Here is a 21,694-nt window from a genome sequence, read left to right as displayed (position 1 = left end):
TACGTTTTTCTAATATGGAGCTTGCAGGTCCCTTTCTATAACTCCACTATGTACACAACTTTGGAGAAACTTCAATACTATTTGTTGCGATTGTTATGGACATCCATAAGTTTAGCTCAGTGTTCCATTTTCTTAGAAGAATCAGATAGGAGGTTCTGATTTAAATTAGTAATAAGAGTAGCATATCTGAAGTTTGTTTTTGTTTTTAGAATAATCCGATACGTGATTATGGTAATACTATGTCCATATGCTGATCCTGACTGATTTTGTTGTGATGCTAACAGGTATGACTCTGGTGAAACCGTTGGGTTGTTACTCATTTGTATTTTATTCCGGAATGACCAAGGCGCCACCGGACGACTCTCCTCATCCTCCTCTGGCGGAGGCGGGCGCCGCCACGCCAAGCCGTTCGGTACGCACGACCAACTGCCTCTCGGGTGATGTGATGGAATCCACAATTCTGAATTTCTGATCCTTCACTTGCAGATACCGTCGGGGTTCAAGCAGCTGGACGGGCGAGTCAAGGTGCTTCAGATAGTCGGCGTGGCACCACCGGGTTCTTCAAAGCAGCACTGCAGCAGCAGAGTTCAGGGCTAATCCTTATGCTTGTGTTGCAGGAGCTGACCTCGTCGCAGGCGGAGTAGCTGGAGAGGATCCAAAAGCTGAAACAGGTGCGTATGGATTTCCCAACACTTGGTTCGATTTGAGGATTTAGTTGTTTCCCTGATCAGATGCTGATGAGATGTGAATGGCTGACCTCTGCTTCAGGAGGTGCAGAACTGGCGCTCCAATGTAGAGACGCAGGTCAAGACATGCCAGAATGTGAGTTCTCTGCTCTTCCCTTTTTCACTCACCTTGGAAATTCAAGGCTGCTGCTTGTAGTATAAGAATCAGAAGCTAATAAAGTTCATTAATTCATATTCGAATGGGCTAGAATCTTAAAAGATTTAATACACATAACTAATTTAGAAAGCACTTAAATAAACTGCATGTTTCTCTTTGTTAGTTGGAACTCTTACTTTTGTATATTTTATTAAATCCCATCTTTCTTCCAAGCTTCAACACTTTCATTGAGATCACAACCCTAGAAGAATTTGTGTTAGATTTAGACCAAGTAAAGGTTGAGTTGGTCTATAAGACAATATATTAATATAGGAATTTGAGATGAAATTATATTTCTAGAATTACGGAATTACCTCTCAATTTATTGTAAACTATATAGTTCTTCGTTTTTAGAAAGACTCCTATTAAGCCAAAATTAAAGATTTTGCAATGCATTGTTTTCCCTTGCTATTCTACTATTATGATATTGATGAAGAAACCAAAATTAAAGTTTGCTTTCACTCAATAATTGCTTCTACACTTCTAATTCGACCCTGCTATGTTCTTTATTCTACTATTCTGCTTAGAAACCCACTGGTCGGGGGTTAGGTAATAGGTGACACTCCGACTCTGACGAATAATTTTTTTCAATACTCGGTCTGTAATAGTATTTATTTTTGAATTCACAATTCTGGTTTGATCATTCTTTCAAGTAGCACATGCTCTGTTCAAGTTTGGGGTTTAAATCCGCTTTAATTCCAATAGTATAATTCCCTGTTAAAATTTTTCAAATAGATGAGTATAATTCCCTTTAGCTAGGTTTTCTGCTTTCTAACTACATTACAACATCCACCATAGCTGCACACTTATACAGACAGTACCTTCTCCAGCATGGGAATTGAATTTCCAGGTCCCATCTTCTTTGTGTACTTGATCAGTAGTAGCCTCACATATTGGCAACGAAAGGTTTATGGGTGGCATTTAGAGGTAAGTTGCTTCACAGAAACTTTTCTTTATGGGATTTTATTATGTCATTCTTGTTTTTGTAATGACTACTTGAAATTGGTTTCATTTAGGGTCGTATACTCATTTCTGTAATTTCCAAAACATCAGATGCTGATGAGATGCTGATGAGATGTGAATGGCTGACCTCTGCTTCAGGAGGTGTAGAACTGGCGCTCCAATGTAGAGACGCATGTCAAGACATGCCAGAATGTGAGTTCTCTGCTCTGCCCTTTTTCACTCACCTTGGAAATTCAAGGTTGCTGCTTGTAGTAATGAACACCCCATACCACCGGTGAATTTGAATTGTGTTGCTTACAGGAACTCTAGGGTCTCAAGAAAGGACTTGACTCTGAAGTGGAACAGCTGAAATCGGTGCGCCCTCCCATTCTGTCGACTTCTATTCCTTTTTACCTTTGATCTGGTCTCTAGCAGGAGCAGCACACCATCCTGTCATTTTGCTCGTAGGAAATGAAGGCGATTAGGTCTGCGGTACAGGAAGAGAAGGGTAATCTACCTGCACAAAATACGACTTTAGAGACGGTTAGTTTTGTGTGAAAAAAAGATCTATGTGAGTACGCTCTACTGAGCCATGCTGTCGTGCAAGAAACTGCAACGATTTTCTTGTTTTTTAGAACAACAACAATACAGAACAAGCTTGGCAGACACCAGTCCAAGCACTGAAGGTTGCAAGTGCATAGGTCCCTATTTCACACACACACTCTCTCACCGCTTCTTTTCATACTTCTCCTTTGGATGTACCATTGTAATATTTAGTGTTCCAATGATATTATGCTACACGGATTTTGCATAACATAGTGATGTTTATCGTCTCGTATCTATGTTTTACACTAAGATTTTACTTCCGTGGCAACGCACGGGCACCTACCTAGTTAGTTTATAAACCTGCTGACTGTGCCGGGCCAGCCCGTTAGTCCATCGACCCATTTGATTAAATCAACGTAAAATATTAAAAAACAGTGCAAGAGTTAGGGTTCGAACGCATGCCCTAATGGAAGAAGGACGGGAGACACTGGGTGAAGCTATCCAACCAGTAGAACATTATGCTCAGTTTTTTTTAATATTGAATATAAATTATATATATGTATATACATTTTTTTAAAATAAAAAAATATAATCGTGTCGAGCCAGGCCAACACTATGGGCCGAGGCTACAGCCCAAGCACAACACGTCGTTCTTGGCTCTTGCAAGTATTAGGTCGTTTCTGAAACCACATTGACGCAATGGACTCAATGGTGTTTGAGGTTGCTGAATTGGATGGAACAACAATGATTTGTCACACTAACAGTGAAATGAAAGGTTATTTGTTGGTTTTAAACGTTAGTAATTACTACGAAGTAGCATAATTTATATGGAGCACATCCAGTTTTTATTGATGCATGACTTTAGCAATTACTCTATATTTTGATCTATCTTTTGTATAGTTTGAGTTCATGTGACTTATTTTAGAAACTTGAGCTCACAAACTTTTTCTTATTTGGTCTCTGTATGGTGGAATTATGTTATTTTATAATCCCTGTTCGTTTAGTCAGTCGTTGTGAACTCTCGTTTAATTGCTCACTTCATTGGCCGTGTTGTACCAAGACATAATGGATGGAGTAAACAATAACATCAGTTAGCCAAATCAAAAAAATATTATACGGAGAGCGGAGACAATCAATAAAAAATCTTAAATTTTTTTAGTGGATAGTTTACATCCGCATTGTTGTAAGCCGTGGCAACGTACGAACAACCGACTAGTCTATACTATACTTAAAGCACCAGTTTCAACGGTCGTCACGCGTCATCTTTTTACAAATAACCCATCATAGCTATTTCAAATTAATCCATTGCACGCCTATAGATGGCCAAACGGCGACCCGGCATGGGCCAGACGCCCGCGGGCCACATCTCTGGCCCAGGCACGTCATGCCAGCCTATTGATTGTGCTGGGCCAGCCCGTTAGTCCGTCGGCCCATTTGATTAAATCAACGTAAAAATGTTAAAAAAACGATACGATGCAAAAGGTGGGGTTTGAACCCATATCCTGATAGAAGAAGGGCGGGAGATTAGTGAAGCTGTCTAACTAGTAGAACATCATGCTTAGATGTTTTAATATTGATTATAAATTGTATATATGTATATACGTTTTTTGTAAAATAAAAAATATAATCGTGTCGGGCCAGATCGGGCCAGCACTACGGGCCGAGGCTACAACCCAAGCACGACACGACGTTCTGGGCTCTTGCAAGTATTAGGCCGTTTGTGAGACCACATTGGCGCAATAGACTTTATGGTGTTTGAGGTTGCTGAATTGGATAGAGCAACAATAATTTGTCACACTAACAGTAAAATAAAAGGTTATTTGTTGGTTTTAAATGTTAGTAATTTTTATGAAGTAGCATAATTTATATAGAGTGTATCCAGTTTTTATTAATGCCTGACTTTAGCAATCACTCCATATTTTGATTTATCTTTTTTTATAAGTTTGAGTTCATGTGACTTATTTTAGAAACTTGAGCTCACAAACTTTCTCTTATTTAGTCTCTGTATAGTGGAATTATGTTATTTTATAATATCTATTCGTTCAGCCAGTCTTTATGAACTCTCTTCTAATCGCTGACTTCATTTGCCGTGTTTTACCAAGACATATTGCATAGAGTAAACAATAACATCAGTTAGCAAAATAAAAAAAAATTATACGGTGAGCGGAGACAATCAATAAAAAATTTTGAATTCTTTTTGTGGATAGTTTACGTGGGTATTGTTGTAAGTCGTCGCAACGCATGGGCAACTGATCGACTAGTTATATTTAAAGCACTAGTTTCGATGGTGGTGCTGTCACATTTTTACACAAACCTCATCTGCAAGCAAAAGGCCGCGACATCCGCCTGCAACACCTTCGCTTCGACGCCACCCCTCCCTCCGCACAACGCGCCGCTGCTCTCGCGCTTGTCGCCGCCACCAGCATCTTATCTTTCCCATTGTTGCCACGTCTCCGTTGCTCTCCGGAATATCGTCCCAGCCTTAGCCGAGCTCCATCGGTGAAACCTCCTCGACCCAGGCGCCGATCAAGCCCGCGTCCGGCTCCACTGGTGGAAGACCTAGGTCTCCGGCGTCGTTCCAACCCACAGGGCTCCACCGGCGGAAGCCCCTGGACCTCGGCGAAGCTCTCCACCTAGCCCGTCCCCTCGTCAGGCGACGCTCTCCCCCCAGCCTGTTCCTCGCGTCACACGGAGAAGGGTACGTGCCTCTCACCCTCCCTGTCTCTCATTTTCCGTCCGGCGGCCACACCGACGAGGACGTCAGTGACGCGGTGGCGGATGCCAGTGCCTACAACTCCGCATTGTCGTCCCTGGCCTCTGTTTCGCCGCCATCATCCTGACACCGGCCCCCCACCGCTGCAGTTGACAGTACTAGAGGGACTGACTAGCAGCATCATATCGAGGAGCGAGTGGATTGCTCTGATGAACTTTTCCACGGCAATGGTTGGGACTTGAGACGGTTTGTTGATCGTCGTGGACTTTGGTCTCTGAGATGAGATGCGTTGCTTAGTTGCTGCCGCGCGCTGCAATTTTCAGGATATATGAAGACAAGAATTGACCCAGCAATTTTCACTTCCTTGTTCAAGTTCTTTTGATTGTCTCTGTTACTTATTCATCTCCCTAGTACATTCGAGCTGTGATTCCATGAATTTGTTGCTTGGGTTATATGTTTTAATTTGTCGTGTCATGAACAAGATTCAGGTCATGTTTGGTTTCTTTAGTCTAGGGACTAAAGTTTAGTTAGAGGACTAAAGTTTAGTCCCTAACATGTTTGGTTCTAGGGACTAAAATTAGTAAGAATATACTAAATGACTCATAAGAAGACTAAAATAGCCTTTAACATTCTCCTGCTATTAGTACAATTGAATTAGATGAGGGGCAAGTGTGGAATTAATATGGTTTAGTCCCTTTTAGCCACATCTTGAGGGACTAGAGACTAAACCAGTTTAGTCCCTGTTTTAGTCCTACCGTTTGACAATTTAGTAACTAAATGAGACTAAAATGGAGGGACTAATCTTTAGTTCCTCAAACCAAACATGGCCTCAGTCTTTGATATAAGTAAAGATATTGAATAGTCGGTTGTTTTGGTCCCATTCCACTCACCATCTACAGATCGAGGGCTTCATCTCTAGTATAGGCTCTATGCACGACGAGCTAGGGAGTTATGCCTGAGCTTGCTCAAAAACTAATCCCAGTTAGGCAATGGCATCAGAGAACGTTGAAAAATAAAAATAGTCTGAATGAATCGACGTGGTTGGTGATACCGCCATGATCTGTAGGTGATATCAAATTACCCGGCAGGTACGGTAGAGACGACTTAGCTTGAAGAAAGAAAAACGACAGGATTAGCAAGCAACGACATCATTGTATAGCTATACGTTAGCCTAACGATGTATACCAAGACACCGACGAAGAAATTAACAGTTAGTTGGTTTTCACGTACGCGTTCCTCTACACGAACGACGCATGGCTCCTGACACTTGGCCATGTATATAGCTGTAGATCTTGTCGTGATCGAGTGCGAAATACATATATATGCATGCTAGTATCGACCACTACCACCAACTATATATATCATATGCATGCATGGCAGCATGGGTACAAGAACAACATATATATATGAACTAGCAGCTGGGAGCCGATGATCGATCCACCAATGCAAGGCTGTTCTTCTTTTACTGCTGTAAGTTCCTCTTTCCCCTTCGATCCCTCTTTGTTGTCTCACCACTAATCTGTGAGCATGGCATTCAGCTGCCCAACTGGAACGTGGAGTACGCAGGATGGGCTCCCGCCGGCTACCCCCTGGACCTGCAGGAGTCGTCGTCAGAGTCGACCGATGAGACATTTGGCAGCAGCTGGCTCGAGCTCCAGACATCGTCGTCTAGCGGAGGAGCGCAGATGGTTGAGTACGCAGGAGCAGCAGCCGCAGCAGATACGGGAAGCCACAGGAGGACGACGACGAAGATCCCAGCAGTCGTCAATCCGATCCACGTGTTTGAGGACGCAGCACGCGAGTTCAAGGTGGACATCGACACGATGAAGATGAAGATCCACATGTACCCTCCGAGCATCCAAGTCTTCGACGACGAGTCCTTCACCGTCCCAAGGCTGGTGGCCATCGGGCCGTACCACCACGGCCGGACCCAGCTGAGGCAGGCGGAGAAAGCCAAGCACGTGGCGGCCTACCACTGCGTCACGGAGTCGGGCCACTCGGTCCAGGACCTGTACGACGCGGTCGCCCTCGCCGCCTCCGACGCGCGGGGCCGGGGCCTCTACGACAGGGACGCGCTGGCGCGGACCAGCCGCCACGACTTCCTCGCAATGATGTTCTACGACGCCTGCTTCCTGGTGCAGTACTTCGCCTGCCGCACGGCGGTCGACGGTTCGGCCGCCGGCGCCATGGACATGGACCCGTCGCTGCGTAGCTTCTTCGACCTCAACCGCAAGGCCATCCGCCACGACATCGTGCTGCTCGAGAACCAGATCCCCTGGCCCGTGGTGGAGGCCGTCATGCGCTTCAGGCCCGTGGACCTGGACGCCTTCGTCGCGTTCTGGAAGCAGTACCTGCAGGACCGGAAGGTGCTCGGCGACAAGACGAAGCACCAGCCAGCTGCTCATGCTGTCGACGGCGGCGGCGGCGGCTTCGAGTCCCAGTTCCAGCCGCCGCATCTCCTCGGCCTCCTCCGGTTCCACATCGTCGGAAGAGGCAACACCACCAGGCCGCCCACCCAGGCCAGGAGCACGAGCAACACGATATCCTTCTCGGTCGGCGCCGTCGAGCTCGCCGAGATCGGCATCAACCTCAGAGCCGACATGGGGACCACGGAGCTCATCCACATGGGCGTCCGCAAGAGGGGAGTCTTCGCCGAGCTGTCCATGGCGCCGCTGTCGCTGGACGACGAGCGCGCCAGCTTCCTCATCAACATGGCGGCTCTCGAGCTGTGCGCGACCTCCAACTTCCAGGAAGCCGAGCCTGAAGACTCCGCGGTGTGCTCCTACCTTCTCCTCCTCTCCCTGCTGGTGCACAGGGAGGAGGACGTGCAGGAGCTGCGGACCAAGCATCTCCTGCAGGGAGGAGCGGGGCTCATCAACAAGGACGCGCTGCACTTCTTCACGAGGCTTCAGAGCCTGCCCCTGCGCGGATCCAGCTGCTATGTCCGCATCATGATGGAGATCGACAAGTACAAGGTCAAGAGGCGGATGCAGATCAAGGTGCATGCGTTTTTCTATAAGAACAAGAGAACCATCTTCACCATCTTCTCCGTGCTTGGTGTACTTGTCAGTATCTTGGGGACGCTCATGTCTCTCAAAAAGCGTTCTATGCTTTAGATGTCTATGTAGCTACTTGTTATGCTGGTCGTCGAAATGTAAGAGTTCAAATAATGCCGATATCTATACTCTATACTATATTTAAAGTACTAGTTTCAATGGTCGTCCCGCGTTATTTTTTTACAAATAATCCCTCACAGCTATTTTAAATTAACCCGATGCACGCTTATAGATGGCAAAACGGCGGCCCGGCACGGGCCAGACGCCCGCGGGTCACGACTCTGGCACAGGCACGTCATGCCGACCTGCTGACTGTGCCGGATGGAAGAAGGGCAGAAGACAATAGGTGAATCTGTCTAACCAGTAGAACATCATGCTCGGATGTTTTTAATATTGAATATAAATTGTATATATGTACATACGTTTTTTTGTAAAATAAAAAAATTATAATCGTGTCGGGCCGGGCCAGCACTACGGGTCGAGGCTACAGCCCAAGCACGACACGACGTTCTTGTCTCTTGTAAGCATTAGGTCGTTTCTGAGACCATATTGGCGCAGTGGACTCAATGGTGTTTGAGGTTGCTGAATTGGATGGAGCAATAATGATTTGTCACACTAAGTAAAATGAAAGGTTATTTGTTGGTTTTAAACGTTAGTAATTGCTACGAAGTAACATAATTTATATGGAGCGCATACAGTTTTTATTGATGTCTGACTTTAGCAATCACTCCATATTTTGATCTATCTTTTTTATAAGTTTGAGTTCATGTGACTTATTTTAGAAACTTATGTTCACAAACTTTCTTTTTTTTGGTCTCTGTATGGTGGAATTATGTCATTTTATAATCTTTATTCGTTCAACCAGTCTTTATAAACTCTCTTTTAACCGCTCACTTCATTGGCCGTGTATTGTTGTAAGCCGTCGTAACGCACGACTAATCAACAAAACATTATACAGAGAGCGGAAACAATCAATAAAAAATCTTGAATTTTTTTTGGTGGATAGTTTACATGTGTATTGTTGTAAGCCGTCGTAACGCACGGTCAACTGACTAGTGCACCTATATATTTAGGGGCCGTTCGTTTTAATTTCAGTCCAATGATTTTAAATGATCCGACTAATCGTGATTAATCATGATTAGTTTGCTTTATCCGTCTTTTAACTCGTTATACAATTCGATACGATACGACTTGGTCAACTTAATATCGAGTCGTACCACTAATCGTCTGAGTCAAGCGACTAGTCGCGGTTTTGAGTCGTGGACGACTTAAAAGTTGGTCTGCTCTCTCACTGGCTATTGTTAGCCTTGCTGCTGTTCTACAGTCGTAGCTGCAACATAACTAGTATTAGAGCTGTCGAATAGCTGCTTAAATAAACAAGACTAAGGTTTTGACTCTTAGTCAGCTCATTAAACCTTAGTGTTCCAGACCAGTCCCCTTCTAGTCCATCTATTATCATGCCTTTTCAACTACATATGTATTGACAAGTAAGTCACATTCTTGATTATAACCAGCCTTTTGTGGAATCAATATATTTTTACATAGAAAAACAAGATAAGTCGTCCTATATCGTTTTTAGGGTCTGGATGTTTATAAAAGAAATTAGAGGACAGATTGATTAAAACGCCGTGAGCTGAAGTCTACATGTTTTTATATAGGACAATAATCACCATTGTCTTAATTTACATGACTAAATATAAGAATACTTGGTTTTATTGTTACATCTTTCTATATATCTTTACCTAAACCAAATTAAGTCTACCAAATTATCTTTGGGAATCAAAGTCTGATTCAAATCTAAACTATACTATTTTACATCCCCTCAATCACACTTTCCCTATATTAAGAGTGTACTTAATTTTTCTAACTTTATCATAGTGAGGTTTCATGAACCCGTCGATGATCTTCTGTATGCACGAAATTAACATCAAGTAATTTTCTGTCCACTCACATATGATAAGCACTGGCACTCGGCAAAGAGCTCTTTGCCGAGTGCCACGCAAAAAACCCTCGGTAAAAGAAAACACTCGGCGAAGAAGCTCTTTGCCGAGTGTTTTATTTTTGACACTCGGCAAAGAGTTTCTTTGCCGAGTGTCTTTTTTTGACACTCGGCAAAGAGCTCTTTGTCGAGTGTTTTTTCTCCAACACTAGGCAAATACAATTTAAAAATCACATTTTAAAGTAGTAAATTAATTCAAATGAAAAAGTTTTCAACTACAAATTTGTATAACTCATCATGATGTACAATTTATATATTGAACATTTCTTCATATGACAAAATAAAAATAAATTTGTTCATAAAACCTATATCTCTCTCGTAGTTTATGAAACTATGAGAGAGACATATAGAATTTGTGTATATTGTTAGAACCATCATCTGAGATAAACAAATTACCAAACAACCAAAATAAACTTTGTAGATCTTGAGAAGTTATAGAAGTTTATAGTTGACAACTTTTTCATTTGAAGTCATATTGTCAACGAAAACTACGTCTGAATTTAAAAAATTTAAAATTTGAATTTTGAAAACGACTTCAAAAGGAAAAACCACCAACATGAAAGTTGTAGGTATTGAAGAGTTATGAAACTTTGTAGTTGACAATGTTTTAGTTTGAAATCATCTTGTTATGCAAAACTATGTTTGAATTTTGAAATTTGAATTTTTCAAACTGTCTCGGATGGAAAAACCACCAAAATAAAAGTTGTAGGTATTGAAATGTAATAAAACTTTGTAGTTGACAATTTTTTGATTTGAAATCATCTTATCATTGAAAATTTCGTGTGAAGTTTTTAAATTTAAAATTCAAATTTTATAAACGGTCTCGGATGTAGAAACTATTAAAATAAAACTTTTAGATCTCAAAAAGTTATGCAACTTTATAGTTGGTCACATTTTCAAATGAACTCATTTAGTGCCTTAAATAATCAAATTACTCTCGCTTTGTTATAATACATGAGAAATGGAAACGTAATATAAATATAATTGGTGTAGTGTAGTGGTATAGGAGGGTATGCGCGAGAGAGAGGTTGCGAGTTCGAATCTCAACATTTACAAAACATATAAGTTTGATTCAAAATAATAGTGAAAAATGATAGGGCAACGGGTAAGATAATAGGGGGTAGGGTTGGAGAGTTGTTCCTAGAATTTAAAAAATGTTTTGCTGTTTTTTTTTAATTTTTTCGATTCTTAATTTGCCGAGTGCTTTTTGACACTCGGCAAAGTCTTTGCCGAGTGTCCGAAAAAAACACTCGGCAAAGAACCCTTTGCCGAGCTCGGCAAAGAACGCGATTCGAAGGTGTTAATCAACTTCAGTGCAATTTGTTCTGGAATAGAAAGTTAAATTAAATGCTAAGTATTTTCCACCCGTGTTAGTAACACACAGAGCTTTGCTCATGGAGGATTTAAAACTTGTAATTCACGCAGTAAGGTTTGTATCTACCTCATCTCGACGGTAGCATTTGCTAATGCGCTCTGTATTCTGATTCAGCACCGGAGCTAGACACTGTTGTTTGTTTCTTTGCATTCAAGGAAACAAGATTATTACCTAGAAAATTAACAAAATGTGTCTTGTGGGTCTCCTGTCATCTAGATAGTCTGTCCAATCCACATATGAGTAATCATTCACTACCATTGAAGTGGATTTATAAATGTTCACACCAAGATTAGTATATAGCTTAATATTTGGTTTACTTCTTTCCAATATAATGCTCTATAGTAGGAAAAAGGTAAGCTTTTTTTGGCCGTTTCTGTGGACGGTGGCCAAATTCAGAAAAGGCCCATGCAGCGAGTGACAGCAGCAGCCCACTACATCAGCCCATCCAGCCTAGTTGTTTGATCAGACAACCTTGCTAACTACATAAAAATTGCGAGTTTTTAGCTGTCTTGTGTTAAACTTGTCTAGTTTTTATGAAATTTATAAAAAAAATACACTAACACACACAACTTCAAACAAATACACTGACAAAATTGTTGGCGGCCAGGGTTTAATTGGGCTTTAGTTGAAATGTGCAGCGATTTCTGTATGGCTGCTGTGCTTACACTTACATGGTCCATCATAAGTACTACACGCTAGCTGTATAATAACGCGTCCAGATTAAATACATGATTATCAGGTCATTTTCCTGGCAGCACATGAGAGGCGATGCAGCCAGCCAGGGACATGCATGATACAAAAATGACATGGCACCAACTTGGGAGAATATCCACATATATAAGGATAGCTATATATTCAGACGACTGTCGCATCTGATTGCGTGTCAATATATTTGCAACAGCAGGTCTCTGTCCCTTGCAAATTAATGAAGATGCCACGGTGATTTGATTTGGACACGCCTCTAGTTAACAACGATAGACATCCATCATATGGGGCTGTGGTGTGGTCTCTCCTATATGCTCTCCGATCCGCTTGCATTGCTTTGCATTAATCATATATTCCAAGCTAATAGTAACCTTGATATGAATCGAGGTGCATGCTATACAACAGTAGGTATCATGATTAATTGTTGCTTGCTGCGAGAAATGCGGTTTTCTCCAGATTCGACAGGCTCAGTCATGAGATGTGATTTTGATTTGACAGGATGAACTACGAACCACGGACAAACCTTGCAGTGTCGCAGTATGTACGAGAACTGTGGCTGCATTAACACCATCGATTCTGGAACCCACAACGTTAACGTTAATAAATGCGGAGCAAACAAAGAAGAAAAAAACACATTCCCGCGTCGTCGTTTGTTCAGTGCTGAAGATTGTGTTTTGTATTTAATTTAAAATAGATGCCTCTGCCATTATATTGAAGCAAGATTCAGCATTTCTGACGATGAGGATCACGTGATGCGCGTAAATACTATTGTCAGAACCATACTATTGGTGGTGTCTGATGACTGTCAACGTCGTCTATATATTGCAGGCTTAAGGGGAGTACGTAGAGATTGGTGAGCATCGACATTAATCTAAACTCAATAGTAAACACAAGACGACAATTTATATAGGTTCGACCATTGTAAAGCGTAACATCTTCGCATGCTATTTGTGATGTATTGGCATGCTAGATTGATATCCGGTTTTGAATAGTTTGGGACAAGTTGACCAATTTATATTGAGCGATCTGAGAAGAGTCCATCTCTATGTGCCCCTAAATAAATTTGTCTCTCGATTAACCTAAATGAGCAGTTGCCATTGGATATAATAAATTATTCCACACAACCAGTTTCACCCCGACAATAGCTCTACGAAAAGATATGTTAGATATTTTTCCATTCATAGCAACTTTGACTAGAGCATATTTAAAAGGTTCGGACAAAAGTCCTTAAGGGCATGTTTGGTTGCCTGGCCCAACCCACGACCAGGCCCGTTTCGTACAAGTTAACTGTGTTTGGTTGCCTGGCCCAACTCGAATTCCTGGCTGAGGCGAGCCAGATTTAATTTTGGGCCTGGCTCCGCAGGAACGCAGCATTCGAGCTTCGCTCCGCGGCCTGGCTCACTTGGCACTAGGGTTTGGAGACGCCTCAGACGCTCCTCCCGTCACTCTCGCCACTCTCGCCACTCTCTCCTCCCGTCACTCTCGTCACTCTCGCCTCTCAGACGAAGCCGCCGACGCTAGGGTTTGGAGACGCCTCTCCCGTCTCTCCCGTCACTCCCGTCACTCCTCAGACGCCTCTCTCAGACGCACCCGCCGACGCTAGGGTTTGGACTCTTCTGCCGCCATGCTCTCTCTCGCCTCTCCCTCTCTCTTCCGCCGACACTAGGATTTGGACGATTGATTTGTTTTTCCTGTGGCCTCGATCGGCTCTCTTCTGCGAGCGAACACATTCCCCTGTCCTAGATCAGATCACCGCAGCAACAATCGCATCTTCATCTTCTCAGGTTTGTCCCCCATCGATCTGTTGTTCTTTAAACATTTTCTTGTATTTTTTGCTTCGATTATACTAATCCTTCGGTCTTGTTGCAAGGTCATCTCCCCCTGCACCTAGATCTGCTGCCTGACCTAGATTCGCTGGTACCTCATACACAGGCCAGTCTTTACCTCACACTCCTCTATTTCTTGATCTTCCTGTTGTGTTTAGAATGATTGTTTACCTAGATCTGCACCTAGATCTGTTGCCTGGCCCAACTCGAATTCCTCTATTTGTTGGCCTGATTGTTTAGAATGATTGTTTACCTCAGATCTTGTTGGCCTGATTGTTTACCTCATACACCTCAGATCTGTTGTGTTTAGTTGCAAGGTCATCACAGACAGATTTTTTGCTTCGATTATTTCTTGATTCGCTAATACACCTCAGATCTGTTGTGTTTAGTTGCAAGCTTGTGTTAGCATGCAAAAAAAAGCTTGTGTTACCTCATACACCTCAGATTTGTTGGCCTGCTTGTTTGTGTTTACCTCATACACCTCAGATCTGATGCCACGCAAAACTAGATTTACTTGCCAGTAGCCTTCACCTGCTTCTGTATGGTAGAACTAATCTAGTTTTACATGGATCATTTGATGCACCTCAGTAGCCGGATTCAATATATTAGAAATTAGAATGTGCTCTTCACCTACTTCTGTATGGTAGACATTTAGACTAACATGTTGCAGTGTGCTCTATCTTGATTCATGAGCTGTTTGAATCCTCCTGTGTTCAGATGTTTAACTGTTCTAGCTGTAATAAAACAAAACAATTTTTTTTGCATCCTCCTGTGTTCAGATGTTTCTTCAGGATTTTGTAGGCACTATTATACTGCTCTAGCTGTTAAATATATATCTGCTTGTTAACTACTTGTTAAGTAAATGCTTAACTGAATTTTGCCATCTTTCAATATTAGTTGTGTGCTTAACTGAACTTTAACATGTTTTGCCATGTTTCTGCTTGTTTAATATAATGGATTATGCAATATTAGTTGTGTGCTTAACTGAACTCTAACATGTTTTGCCATGTTTCTGCTTGTTTAATATAATGGATTATGCAACTAGCATAATCTGTCTATTATATTAAGTAGCTAGTTGTTCCTCTTTTCTTCTCCCCCTCTTACCTTCATCTATTCCTGTTTCCCTCTTCCCTTACAACAATCTTACCTTTTGTTCCTCCTTTCTTCTCCCCCTCTTTAGCCTCTTGTCTTGTTTAATTTAATGGATTAATGCATTATATTATGCAACTACCTCCATAACTATATTCTTTTTATACTATGCAGGTAGTTAATGCATTATATTATGCTGCTACCTCCATATCTCTCTTCTTTTATTCTGATCATTTTTCAGTGATGACATTATTTAAAGTCTGAGCTTAGGACCAATTTTCAGTGATGTTTTCTGTAAATTTGAGCAGACCACAATTTTTCAGTGATGTTTTTTTTCAATCTGAGCAGACCACAATTTTTCAGTGATGTTTTTTGGTTCAATCTGAGCAGATCTCAATTTCTCAGTGATGTTTTTTGGTTCAATCTGAGCAGATCTCAATTTCTCAGTGATGTTTTTTGGTTCAATCTGAGCAGAGTACAATTTTTCTGTGATGTTACCAAGCCAGTTTGGAGGAACATCATTAGATGTAGCAACCCTGGCTTGTTTTTTACAATCTGAGCAGAGTACAATTTTTTTCTCATTCAACAATTCCCTTCTCTTATTTATTCAGATATGTTGGGTCCAAATCGTCATTTGCTGAAGTTGAGAGCATCAACATTAGTCATTGCTATATCTTGTTGGATGTTTGCATGCCTTACGCGTAGACTCTTTCATCCTCGTGTCACATATGGTCCAATGTTTCAAAGGGACATTGAGAGGCAGGCAAATCTTAGATTTATCTATGAATCTGATGATATCCAATGTGTGGAGCTGCTTAGAATGTCTAAGGTCCCTTTCTTTGAGCTTTGTGGTTTGTTTCGGTCTCGACACTTGCTAAGGGATAGTATTCACAGTTCTGTAGAAGAACAAGTTGCAATGTTTCTACATGTTGTTGGTCATAATCAAAGGTTTAGGGTTCTCAAATTCACCTTCCGAAGATCTACTGAGACTATTAGTAGATATTTTCACGAGGTGTTAAGTGCAATTGGTGAGCTACGCACTGAGATGATCACCCCTCCTTCCACCTCTGTCCATCCCAAAATTCATGTTAGTAGAAGATGGTACCCGTACTTCAAGGTACTTTCCATTCCATTTAGGATTGCACATTAACCATTTAATTGAAATATGTTAGTATTGTCTTTGTTTTAATAATTTTAACTTAAACATTTAGGATTGCGTTGGTGCCATTGATGGCACACATGTATTGGCTAGGGTTCCTAGTTCAATGAGAGCAGCCTTCATGGGTAGAAAGCACACAACGACACAAAATGTTCTAGCAGTTGTTGATTTTGATTTGAGATTTACCTATGTTCTTGCTGGCTGGGAAGGTTCAGCTCATGATGCCTTGATTCTATCAGATGCATTGGAAAGATCTGATGGCCTCATTGTGCCACCAGGTAATTCCATAACATGTTTGAATATGCTTTTAAATTACTTCACAATCAAACTAACTAGAATTCTTTGAACTAGGAAAATTCTATTTAGTTGACGCTGGTTATGCTGTTAGACCTGGATTTCTACCTCCATACCGTAGCACAAGATATCATCTAAGAGAATTTGGTGGAGGAAATCATCCACTCAATTCAAGAGAACTCTTCAATCTAAGGCATTCTTCCCTCCGAGTAACAATTGAGAGAGCTTTCGGTGCCTTGAAGAATAGATTCAAGATTCTATACAACAAGCCTTTTCATCCATATCCGACACAAGTTAAGCTTGTGTTAGCATGCACCATCCTTCACAACTGGATTCTTAGATATGGGCTGGATTCACATTTTCCTTCGGAAAACACTTGGGCTCCAAACATTGCCAATGTGGAAGGTGCCATTGATGCAGTTCATGATAACCAAACTTGGACCCAACAAAGAGATGCTATATCAACTCAAATGTGGCAGCATAGGGGGTCTAGCCGTGTGTAATTTCTTTGTGGTTTTCTTCTAAGAAACATTGTAATCTGCAGTGATGTTTTTGTTATCAGCCTTACAATCTGAGAGAAATTGTGATCTGCAGTGATGTTTTTTGTGGAACTTAATTATTTTTATATGCTGAGAGAAATTGTGATCTGCAGTGATGTTTTTTCTGGAACTTAATTATTTTTTATATGCTGAGAGAAATTGTGATTTGCAGTGATGTTTTTTTGTTATCAGCCTTACTTTCTGCTTTGAAGCTTAATTATTTTTTATATGCTGAGAAAACTGGTCCTATGCTATGATGCCATTTCATTACCTCTTCTCTTGACTTCAATTTTATATAGACTATGGAAGTTGAGCAAGTTGCTGCTGGTAGTACCTCAAGGACTGCCATGCGCTGGACCCCTGTGATGTCAGGCTTTATCCTCAGGAAGTTTGCAGACTTGGTCGGGCAAGGAGTAAAAACGGATAAAGGGTTCAAGGAGGTCCATGTCAACTCTGTTGCCAAGGCACTGACTGAATTCAGTGGCCAAGAAGTCACAGGAACCCAGGTCTACAATCATTTGAGGAAGTGGCGTCAAAAATGGATCAGGGTTTGTAGGCTCAAGGACCTAAGCGGTGCTCATTGGGATGAGAATACATTCACAATCATCCTTGATGATGAACACCTGCTGGGCCATACAAAAGACAACCCAAAGGATGCTGAATTCCTCAATGTGCCAATTGAAAACTATGTGCAGATGCAAATTATATTTGGAGCTGGGCAGGCTACTGGCAAGTATGCCATGGCCTCAAATGAGCCCCTTGGCACCATCTCGGATATCACTGAAGGTGCTGGTGCATCTGAAGAACCATGTCTTGTTGGTACTGGTGCTACTGCCTCTGGTTCTGCTGGTGCCAGCCCTTCTCATAGTGGTGCTGGTGCTGGTAGTTCCTATGGATCAAATGGAAAGAAAAGGAGACTCAGTGATGAAGAGCTTGGGATTATGGCAGGACTTACTGGAGCTGTGAATAAATTGGCTGAAGCTGTCCAAGCACCTGTTGTAGTCCAGACCACAGATGTCCACCCTGATCTGTATCAAATTTGCATGAGTATTCCAGGTTTCACTGATGAGGAGTTGATGACTTGCCTTACCTACCTACTGGACAACAAAAGGCAAGGTGATGGCTTTGTGAAGATGGAGCCTAAACACCGTGTGCTTTGGCTAAGGCAGCACCTTGCAAAGATTTGAGCAGACCAGTCCTATGTCTATGATGCCTAATACCTTGCTCGATGCGTAGTACTTTGATATACGCCTAATACTTTGCTCTATGCCTATGACACTGAATCTGGAACTGTGGATGATAATTAATAATTCTGAGACTTTTGTACCGGTCTGTGATGATTTTATATTGAACTGTTGCCTTTACTTGCCTATGATGATATGTTTTATAATGATGATCAATCAAGGGAGTATGACTAGTTGCTTTGTTTTCCTTGCTCATTTTGTGAATTTTGCCTGTGATGAAATATATTTGACTGATGACCATTCATGGGAGGTTGACTTACTGCTTTGTTTTCCTTGCTCTTGGTTTTCTTCCTGTATATGTCTTATTTTGGGTCAGGCAACCAAACATACTCTATCCTTTAATCAGATTTCTCCACTTGCCCTATGTTCTCCCATGTATGGTCAAATGAGGTGTTTATTCATACAAAACTGAGGCAATTTATTGTATTACTCTCATGAGTTGATCAAGTGATTTTAATTGATAATAATTTCTGAGGCAAACTATAGTTCATACAATTCTCATGACTTCCTTCTCTTTTCTTCTGTTTCAATTTCTGTTTATGTTTCTGTTTACACTGGGTCACTGCAAGGGGAACCAGCTGGTATTTTAAACAGCTGGTATTTCTGGTATTTTATGGTTACAGCTGGTATTTTAAACAGATGGCGTTTCACTTGAAACTCCTGGTATTTCTGGTATAGTCTGGTGTTGAGGAGGTGTTTCATCCATATAGTCTGGTGTAAACTCCTGGTGTTTCATTCATATTTCTGGTATAGTCCCAGTTTCACTTGAAACTCCTGGTATTTCTGGTATAGTCTGGTGTTCAGGAGGTGTTTCATCCATATAGTCTGGTGTAAATATAGTTCTGTTTATAATAACATAGTCTGGTGTTCAGGAGGTGTTCAAGAGGTGTTTCATCCATATAGTCTGGTGTAAACTCCTGGTGTTTCATTCATATTTCTGGTATAGTCCCAGTTTCAGGAGATGTTTGTGCTAACTTTAAGCTATGGTTACCATAACCTCCTGTCTCTGCAGTGTTACCATAACAGGTATATTTCCTGGTGTTTCTGCAGTGGTGTTCAGTGATGTCTGTTTACCAGAACCTCCTGTTTTCATTTACTTTAACAAACAACTAACTTTAACTCATGTCCAGAAGGTTCAAAGTTATGACCAGAAGGTTCAACTCTGTTTGATTTACTTCTGTTTGTTATGCCTTGATTTATTGTAATTCATATTATTGTAATTCATTGTCATTTTTCTCTAATGGTAAGTTGCTATGGTTACCATGATCTGTTTATGATCTGTTTACAAAGGTTGATTAATTGAACTACGGTTGCTTTCGAGCGGTAGTCTACATTCATCATGACAGTGCAGGATTGATGGTAGACAAGTTCCTTTTGGTCTCCTTTACATTAGATGGCAGCACCTGTAACATGTGAAATGTTTGATTGTCTGATTCAACCTATGCTTCTGTTTATGTTGTAATATATGGGTGTAAATCATATTTAGATGATTGTAAATAGTTCAATTTATGGGTCAAAATTATATTTTTAGTTCAAATCTGTTGTAAGTTGTCTAATAACGCTTAAAATTTTGAAATTTGGCGGGAACGACATCTAACACATCAAAATTGGTGGTAACCCAATTGGGCCAAGCTAAGAAAAATGAGAACCAAACAATATATCATATGGGCCAGGCTTACTTTGACCAGCCAACCAAACATATTAGGTTAGCTCATTACATGCGGGCTCCCTTGAGCCTGGTCCTCTCATTGAGCCAGGCTCAGGCTGGACCAGACAACCAAACACATCCTAAGTGGTCTATCGATAATCTATCTATTATCCCAGAACCTGGTCATTAGACCGTCACCTACACCGAATCTCCCCCATCTCAAGAAATTTTCTTTAATATTCATGAGTCGAGACCAGAAATGCGAGTCTCCAGATTTTCTCACAATTCGAGTAGCGATTTGGACCCTAAGTATTTATTTTTAATAATTTGCTGCCAATTACCGTTCTCATTTAGTAACTTAAAGAGCCACTTGCTGAGTAAACAAACATTATTAATGGCTAGATTGGCACACCCAATCCACCGATCTCCTTAGGTTGATAAATAGTCTTCCATTTTGTCGGTCTGTATTTCTTTTTAGAATGACCACTTTGCCAATAGAAACGAAAACGCATGGCATCTAATTTTTGTAACACCCCATCGGCGCCTCAAAAAATGATATCATGAAAATGGCTAGGCTGCTTAATACTCAGTTAATGAGCACTATGTGGCCACCGAAACAAAGTAATTTACTTTTTCATGAACTTAATCTCTATTTTTTTTTCAAATCTATCGATTACTCCAGTTAGGTTATAAGAGCTGTCCCTGTCTACTTGTATAGTTACACAAATAATAGCTGGACGGAGACTGATTGGGTGACCTGAGAGAAGGGAAGCAAGAGACGACAGCATCACCATGAAGGCATTAACTAAGCACATGCATGGATGTACCACCCCATTGCACATCGTCGTGGCCTTCATTCATTCATCCTCTTCGCATCCTTTGGACTTGTATTATTAATTATTGTTATTGTATAATGTAACAATACATACCTGCAGGTACCTCCTCCTCCAGATCCATGAATCAGAATATGAACTCCAATACCGTGTTGCGGAAGGAAGAAGATGCAGGACCGCGCGTGTCGACAGTATATATATAATAAAGCGATTTGATAAGAAGGGCTAATCAACCGGCCAACGCATAATGTGAGACATGATGGACAGAGTGAACAAAGATTGGCAAACTGTTTGCGTCAAAAAATGACGAAATTAATTAAAAGCTGGCTGGAATGTACTGAGACTAGCTACATATACCTACCATATATACAGATGAAATGCTAGCATAATATAAATAAAGCCCTGGAGCTAGCTAGTGGATAAAAATTCAATTGGCTCACTGCGTAAAACTACTGTGTTCTTCTGAGAAGATGTTAGGTGGTCAGGAACCTAAATGCACACCGCCTCCTACAAATTGAATGGCCAGATTATCCATGCATGAAAACAAAGAAGGTCAGGTCTCTACAGCTTAATTTTACATGTTACAACATTGAATATGCAACATGTGCGGTGCAGGTATCAAGCATGGCAAGTGTGTCGGGGTGGTGTTGGGCAGTAGTGGACGATCGAGGTTCAATAGTTTTAGTTGGTTGGCAGTTTACCGGCTTACAGATATTTGCCCCATCATAGAAACAGATCTGGAAGCCTATCTAATATAAAGATTAAAATACACAAGCTATCTTTTAAACTTGGCACGCTATGTCACTTAGGTTTTCGAACATAGAAAACCAGAAAAACGAGCATT

General features: G+C 41.3%; 1 protein-coding gene and 1 pseudogene across 1 annotated transcript; both read left to right on the top strand.

The window, feature by feature from the left end:
- Nucleotides 1-337: 337 nt before the first annotated feature.
- Nucleotides 338-5,483, top strand: LOC103655017 (uncharacterized; annotated as a pseudogene).
- A 174-nt stretch (nucleotides 5,484-5,657) lies between these two features.
- LOC103652697 (uncharacterized) lies at nucleotides 5,658-8,298 on the top strand. Its single transcript, XM_023302323.1, has 2 exons — nucleotides 5,658-6,553; nucleotides 6,622-8,298. Exons 1-2 carry the CDS (start codon nucleotides 6,512-6,514, stop codon nucleotides 8,197-8,199), a joined length of 1,620 nt encoding a protein of 539 aa, XP_023158091.1. The 5' UTR covers nucleotides 5,658-6,511; the 3' UTR covers nucleotides 8,200-8,298.
- Nucleotides 8,299-21,694: the final 13,396 nt, after the last annotated feature.

This window comes from Zea mays, chromosome 4, assembly GCF_902167145.1.
Source record: "Zea mays cultivar B73 chromosome 4, Zm-B73-REFERENCE-NAM-5.0, whole genome shotgun sequence".
Classification (NCBI taxonomy): Eukaryota; Viridiplantae; Streptophyta; class Magnoliopsida; order Poales; family Poaceae; genus Zea; species Zea mays.
The sequence above is the reverse complement of the archived record's forward strand: the minus strand, read 5'-3'. Positions and strand labels throughout refer to the sequence as shown.